At 39.7% G+C, this 7,585-nt stretch overlaps 2 protein-coding genes across 3 annotated transcripts; both read right to left on the reverse strand.

The window, feature by feature from the left end:
* Positions 1 to 632: 632 nt before the first annotated feature.
* On the reverse strand, positions 633 to 2,847 carry LOC144591784 (homeobox protein Hox-B5-like). Its single transcript, XM_078395804.1, has 2 exons — positions 2,310 to 2,847; positions 633 to 1,416 (listed from the first exon to the last, which is right to left on the reverse strand). The coding sequence occupies exons 1-2, from the start codon at positions 2,845 to 2,847 to the stop codon at positions 1,166 to 1,168; spliced, it is 789 nt and encodes a 262-aa protein (XP_078251930.1). The 3' UTR covers positions 633 to 1,165.
* Positions 2,848 to 5,290: 2,443 nt separating this feature from the next.
* On the reverse strand, positions 5,291 to 6,666 carry LOC144591785 (homeobox protein Hox-B6-like). 2 transcript variants are annotated; one of them, XM_078395807.1, is made up of 2 exons: positions 6,237 to 6,666; positions 5,291 to 5,550 (listed from the first exon to the last, which is right to left on the reverse strand). In XM_078395807.1, the coding sequence occupies exons 1-2, from the start codon at positions 6,664 to 6,666 to the stop codon at positions 5,291 to 5,293; spliced, it is 690 nt and encodes a 229-aa protein (XP_078251933.1). The 2 variants fall into 2 exon arrangements, with proteins under 2 accessions (XP_078251933.1, XP_078251932.1); XM_078395806.1 differs by having other exon boundaries at positions 6,234 to 6,666.
* Positions 6,667 to 7,585: the final 919 nt, after the last annotated feature.

Here is a 7,585-nt window from a genome sequence, read left to right on the forward strand (position 1 = left end):
GCGTAACAGAGCGAGGAGGGGTCGCGTTTAAGGCATAACAGAGCGAGGAGGGGTCGCGTTTGCAAACTAATAGCCCGTAGAAAACGCCCCGGCCTTAAAATGGGAGATTAATGCGGTCAGCCAGCATTAGGTCCGAATAATGTTATAGAATTAACTTATCAAGTATAAAACGAGAAGCGATCGATAGATGCAGATTGACGAAAAGCCATCACGTGCTCTGTTCATGTACCTTTTGCGTTGCATACTACAGGTAGTTAAGTTATGGCGAAACACGTGGCAATACTGAAATGAAACGCGCACCTTACTCGCGTATACTACGCTAGATCAAACAATACCTATTCCCCAGCTTCAGTGAGACGTTTTATATCGAGTAATAAGGCCCCATCTTGCATTCAGAAAAGATATTACGCTGCATAAATCAGGGATGGTTATAAGAAACTTTCACTTTATTTCGAATGAGGCTACAATCAAATACAAAAAGCTTGTTGGCAACAATACTGTCAGAGCTTGACATAGGTGTCCTTGATTTCCACAGAAAATATGCCATTCATCACTCTGCCCATTACAGACTAGCTATAGGCAACATTATAAACATTTTTTTGTATTATTTACACCATTATAACTCACTAAATAATCGTGTACAATCGTCGCTGATTTTAGAATCTATCCACATGTATTGACAATAATTAGGTTTCTACATGGAGTTTCCACAGACGGACGTTGTTTAACTTCACGGACAGCATTAAGGACAGAAACTTACAAGAAGGTGTATATATATGTCTGAAAGGTGATAGTGCAAGAGCAAAGATTTTTTTTTTTTTAGCATTTTATCAACGTGGGGGAGGGAAGGAAGATCAAATTGTACAACGTGTCAATTATAAATAAGTTATACCATTTACAATCCACAAAAAAACATGCTACTTTTCCAACAGAGCACCAACAGTTCACTCACAGACAAATGTAAGACAGCAACAAGCACTTTTTAACAGCGAAAGGACAACACAACAGAATAAATGAAACCAAATTGTTAGCAGGACCACAGAAAAGTTATAAGTAATTTTTAATATTTAACAAACACGTGGGAGGGGGTGGGGGTGGGGGGTAGGAAGGTGCCTGGCTGTACAGTACTGGTGCACGGTGTCTTTCACGTTTTATACGCTATTTGTTAGGGTTGGAAAGCGCTTGCTCCAGCCGACATGCTCATACTTTTCAGCTTGTTGTCCTTTTTCCATTTCATTCGCCGATTCTGGAACCAAATCTTTATCTGCCGTTCAGAGAGGCACAAGGCGTGAGCAATCTCTATCCTCCGCCGTCGGGTTAGATATCTGTTGAAGTGGAACTCCTTCTCCAACTCCAAGGTCTGAAAACGAGTATAAGCAGTCCTGGCTCTTTTCCCGTCGGGTCCACCCATACCATCTGTTAATAAATACAGGCAGGTTTTTTTTTATCCATGCTGAATTATCTATCCACGAAAAGATTAATTTAAAAAAAAGCAGAATGCTAGACCTTGAAAGTTGCAGTATTCCCTTCCCCTAGGCCTCCCCGGACATGGTATGTCAAAATTAAAGTATAATTGTCTCCAGTCCGAATTGCTATTAATTATAATTTTCCTTTTCATTGTCTGACTATGTAACCTGTGTCCTGACGGCTGCGATTCTAATTATCCACACACACACACACACACACACACACACACACACACACACACACACACACACACACACACACACACACACACACACACACACACACACACACACACACACAGATACACACAAACACACACACGCGCACACACACACACACACACAGTGTCCCTCTGTCTCTCCCTCCTACGTACACACACACACATTCGCACACACGTGTAAACACAGGCGCTCTCACACGCACACATCCTTAAAGAGTCCGAAATTGCAAATAAATACATGAAAATGGATCCCAATAGCGCTGATTACCCAGAGCAGCACGGAGCTCTTTGTTAATATGTCGATCATGCCAATCTAGTCATAGCTTTCTGTACATCAATTTCTAAATATCATATAATATTTACAGTTTAAACGCATTCAATACTATTTTAATATTTACTGATTTTTTTTAATGGTCGTTTTCCGCGTTATATTTCATGCACATTATAAAATTGTAATTTACAGATTTAAATTCAATTTGCGGAAATGTTTAGCTAAGTTTCTGCAAAGCAATAAAAAAACAATTGTTCAGATTTTGTGTCATCCGGGCTGCATAATAGGTCGCTATGAATTATCCGAGTGCAGAGCAATATATAAAGTATTAAACAGAAAATGAAAGTGTACCATGGGCAATATGTAGCTTTCTCATCCAAGGAAATATTTGTGGCTGCTGCTCTGGTGTTGTTGCCTGTGTTGATTCTTGCTGTGCCCTGGGATGGTTGTTGGTGTTGTTGGCTTGAGTGCCCTCTTCGGCATCCGAGGATGCTCCGGCCTCGTCCATTTCTGTAAAATTACTTGCTGAACTAGAGGAGGTAGTCGGGTCGGATGGGGAACCCTTGGCTCCGTGATTGTCCTTGCCGGAACAAGAGAGGGGTTCTGGAGATGAGAGGGTGCAGCTCGATGCTTGCCTGAACCTGGTTTCTGTAGCTGGAGGATAGCTTCTGGAGTTTTCTGCATTAACCACTCCAAAGTGGTTAGATGAAGCTGAACGGGTGATGCTAAGGTCCATACCATTGTAGTTGTAGCCGTAAGTGCCTGAATGCATGGTGCCTGAATCCCTGTATGGTCCGTTCTCGGAGCTGTTCGACCCATAATTAAGTAACTGATAATCCGGGCCATTTTGATAGCGACCGGAGAATGAGTTTACAAAGTAAGAGCTCATTTGGGTTTTTTTGGGTTGATTTGTGGTTGTTAGTCGTTATAACCCAGTCCTGCACGATTTATGATATATTAATGAATTATAGAAATGACTGTACTTCGTTCGCTTCTATGTATGCGGCCAAATATGGGGGGTGCGAGTCGCAATCACGTGCTTTTGTTGACCAGTCGTAAATTCTCACTGATGACCTCAAGGGGTAATTCATGCTCTATGGTTACAAATAATGACGATCCGCGAATCGTTACGCCATGTGAATGCTGGGCTCCAAATGGTGGCCAGGTTTGCAGAGTGCGCCACCTACCGGGCTCCGTCAAAACACACGATTTAAGACCATTGCTTATCTATTAACATTGGCATTACATTAATAACAAAACGACAAAGATACCTTTTAAATATCGCCACCTAAAACAAAACAAAAAACTCACTCGATCCAATGTCGTAGCATGGTTTGCCAACTGTTCTGCTCAATCTCTGACCGCGGATTCCTTTAAAAACGCTAAACAAAATCAAAAATGCCAAGCGTAAAACGGCAATTCAATTATCTTTCAATTGAATTGGAAATCACGTTTTATAGCTGTATTTCGAGTGGAACGATTTATTTCGTTTCTGACCAGATACATTTAAAAACAATTAACTTGCCATCCTTGACTAGTCAGTTAAATGTACGTGCTCATTGACTTACGCTCCTTGCTATGGATGTGAGCCCTATTATTTGCTACATGTTACAGTTGCAGTATGTTAGCGGGACTAAACTTCGGTCCGAACCTAAGTTATGTTTGTGAATAAAGTATCCGAATGTTTCTTTAGTCAAAGAAATTCTTGAAATTACACAGATGCTCTCAAGGCGAGACACGGGCTAAATCTTAGAAAGTTGTAGTTTGTGCCATATGTGTAGTCCCTTATGTTCCACGGGCTGTGTGCAGAACACATTAATTTCCAGTACTCTATTTTGAGGTAATTATCTAAATAAAATGCACGACTGAACTATTTTTTAACTCCCCTAACATTGGGAGTCAATATGCTTTCTTGAAATTACTGTGCAATTATCTGACTTAAAAGCAGGATGAATAATATGAATTGTTATTCTGGAGACTCGAATCCTTGATTTTGTTTTGGTAACCGTATAAGTTAGTTATCGTGCTAGGATCTTTATCGGATCTGCCCATTCCAACTTACCTCCTAGAGAGTTCACTTCCTGGGAGTAACTACAAGAACTTTTGGCTCATTCAGTGGCAATTTGGTATTTGTTTTATATAGAAGGCTTTAAGCATTCACTAGGCTGGGTCTGTTTTAGTTTTGCGGGCATGCATAGTTATGACCAGGGTACGCGTGTGCTCAAAACACTGTAAAATGCGCCTTGAAAACACGACACCCAAACTGGAACATGTCGTTAGCTGGACGGCTCCAGAGAAACCTTCACATGATTAAGCAACAAAGAATAAAACAATTGAAAGCAGAGAGGTGATTGTTAACAGCCACAATGCCCTTCGCTTTCTGTTTCCATCATAAACTATCTGATTTCGAATCCTGAAGATTTGGGTGCTTATCAACGGTCAATGTTTATATAATCTAGTCAGGATTTTTTTTAAAAGGAGCAGTAAAATGATTACTGGCAGGAAATTTAAATAAGTTTGATAGGAAATCATAGAGATAAATCAATTACGAGGAATACAATGAGGAGGCTGTCAACTTTTTGTTTTGTGATAGATTGTAACCGAGATTCAGATAAACCGTGGCTATATTGAAAATACACCTCCGTCAGATTATCAGTGTGATATGATCATTGAAATGAATATTACACAAAATTGTCTCTTTTTTAAGAAAAAAAAACTTTATTATAATTCCAGAGAAACCTTAAGTTTCAAAAAAATAAGACCCACGCTACAAATACAATAACGCTCATTTAACGAAGAAACACAAATAAAAAAATAACCTTTTACTCGATTCTTAAGACATTTGCTTTAATTACCCCTCGCTTGGTTACGAAAACAAGCCAAAATACAATATTTAGACTTTATCGTGTAGTTTCCACACGCACGCACATACAATTTCACACATGCACGCATACACACATAAAATAAATCAAAACAATTGTTGTATTCACAGTGCACAAAATAACATACACCTAAATTAACTAGAGAGCTGAGACCAGCGTCAAGAAAAATCACAATATTGCAGCAGCTCAAATGAAATATAGAATACATGGCATACACCCAGTATTTCTTTCAAACTATTGACACCAATTGAAACAATGGCTGCCTGGATAGACCAAAGGAATGTATAACTTCATAATAAATCTTAGAACAAATACAGAAATGTACACTTCCACTGGTGCGCAACAGCAAACAAAATGTAAACTTTTAATATTCATTATTCATTCTTTTTAAATAAAGAACTGCATAGCGTTCCCCTTCCGATCTTTCTTTTCTCTTCTTATGTGTGGTTTTCATTCTGTGGATTTTTCTTCTGTTTCTTCTCCGCTTAATTGCGAGTTGCTGAGCAACTTGTTCTCCTTTTTCCACTTCATGCGCCTGTTTTGAAACCATATTTTGATCTGGCGTTCTGTAAGGCAAAGGGCGTGAGCGATCTCTATCCGGCGTCTCCTTGTCAAGTAGCGGTTAAAGTGGAACTCCTTTTCCAGTTCCAGAGTTTGATATCTAGTGTAGGTCTGTCGCCCGCGCCGTCCGTTTGGATTAAACGCTGAGGCTTCACATGGAAAGGGTATAAAGAGAGAGCGAGAGGGAGTGGGAGGGAGAACAAGGAAGAGAAAGAGCGTTATAAACAAGCTGAATATTACATATAATATGGAGATTGTACAGAAGCATTTAAATTGGAAATTGGCTCTACTGATTATGTTGGATATTGTGGACATTGTAGGCTAAGGCTTTCCCCTCTTATAACTCTTAAAACTGAATTTTTGGCAATGTTTTGAAACATTTAATAATAAATTCTCTTCATAGTGTAGCTTCATTCTGTTATATGAAGTCGTTCCAACCAATGGATCTGGCAAATGGGTATCATAATCTTTAAGGGGGGTAAAATACAGCTGCATGTTTACTGGAGATTGGTTATATATGCTTATATTAATATGGTAATATGTTTATGCACATAAAGATATTAATGTTATGAACCAAGCGTTGGATTTTAATGAATTATTCAGAATCTTTCAGAAGCAATTCAAAATTTAACGTGAAACCCGACGCAGTAAAATGCATGTAAGTGGCTTGAAATAATTTGGTATAAAGAAACCCTCTCTTCTAAGAAAGGGGTTCAATGTAAAAAGTGCTCCCTTCTGTTCTTTCTACTTTGGTTGCATGTAGACATAAACTGAAAGTTTTTTTTTCTTGAATAAATATGTAAAGTATAATAGTATTAAAATGTAAACTTACCACCGCTGGAGTTCATTCTTTGCATCCAGGGGTATACGGGGAGAGAACTCTTCTGGTCTTCCACTTCTCCATATAAAATTCTGTTTTGGACGCAATCGGATTTGCGTTGTTCTGGGTTAAAATGCGTTGGGTCTTCCAGTGAGTGGTATTTGGAGCTGGTGGCTGATGTACCGCTGGAAGGGTCTTTTTCCCGATAAAAACTGGGGACACCGTAATCGCAGGGTGTCCGGTTGCACCCATAAGCCCCGTTGGCTTGCTGGTAGTAAGAGGGTGCTGTGTAGCTTTTATCTTGCATGCTTGTCGCCCCATATGTGGCTGGATAGTGTCTTAAAGGGTCGTAACCGGAGGAATATAACGGAATCTGCCCGAGGAAGGGCTCCTGGCCACTGGCAAGAGTCACCGGGAAAGTGGAGTTCACAAAATACGAACTCATTTGTTGGCTTGGCTGTGTTATGATTTGTTGTGTATTAGTCCAAGTGCCTGTGCTATTAGCAGTTAGCGAGATGGGTTTGATTCGGGATGGCCAAGTGCCAGAAAGGACAGCAGGAAATATAACCATCTGATCATCGACTGACCAATGGCAATACTGTTTGATAGGAAAATAGCACCCATGAGGCACTTATCCATGAATCAGAGGCTCGCAGAAAGCGGCACATGTGATGAGAAAAGTCCCAAACAGAGACAGAGAAGGAAAAAATCAACAGAAACACAGCATCTTTACGTTTAGTCTTGTGTTGGAAGAATTAAAATGCAGAAGAATGCGCAAAGTTCGGCATCTAATTAACATTAGTTTTCACGCCTGTGTAAACAACGAAACAATCTATCCCTTCAGACTAAACAAACAAGCAAAATAAAACCCATCCAGTATTCGCCGATTTAGCTAATAATTCACTAATCACTTATTAACTCATTTTTATTGCTTTCCCCTTTTACAATCAGAGTTTCCTCTAATTGCCCCGCTTTCATTTCGATTGTGTTATTAAAGATGCATTCGGCATATTTTGTTTCCATTAGCACTTCCATCTTCCCAGTTATGTAGCAACCAGATTATTTTTCGCACACAATGTAACCCGCACATTATATACAGTATATGGGTAGCTTGCGTGTTCTGCACTCCAAAGTTTCCTGATAGTCGTTTATTATGCTTGTGTTGCAGTTTGCTCTCTGTGTGAGAGTGCGATTCAGCGATGCGGGTTAACTTTGAGCCACACGAAAAGAGAATCAAAAGCAGCAACTTCCAATATCTAATTGAAACTACAAAGCGAACGGAAGAAACTTTCAAAGGGAGAAGCCAGCTAACCAAAAATCCGAACTGGAATCAACAACAAGACAAGACACAAGCATGCGTTATC

The sequence above is a fragment of the Rhinoraja longicauda genome, unplaced genomic scaffold, assembly GCF_053455715.1.
Source record: "Rhinoraja longicauda isolate Sanriku21f unplaced genomic scaffold, sRhiLon1.1 Scf001864, whole genome shotgun sequence".
NCBI lineage: Eukaryota > Metazoa > Chordata > Chondrichthyes > Rajiformes > Arhynchobatidae > Rhinoraja > Rhinoraja longicauda.

Coding starts and splice junctions, on each gene's coding strand:
- LOC144591784 (XM_078395804.1), bottom strand. CDS start 2,847: ATGAGCTCTTACTTTGTAAACTCATTCTCCGGTCGCTATCAAAATGGC. Junction 1,417..2,309: donor AAAGCTACATATTGCCCATG/GTACACTTTCAT, acceptor ATTTATTAACAG/ATGGTATGGGTGGACCCGAC.
- LOC144591785 (XM_078395806.1), bottom strand. CDS start 6,666: ATGAGTTCGTATTTTGTGAACTCCACTTTCCCGGTGACTCTTGCCAGT. Junction 5,551..6,233: donor AAGAATGAACTCCAGCGGTG/GTAAGTTTACAT, acceptor TTCCATGTGAAG/CCTCAGCGTTTAATCCAAAC.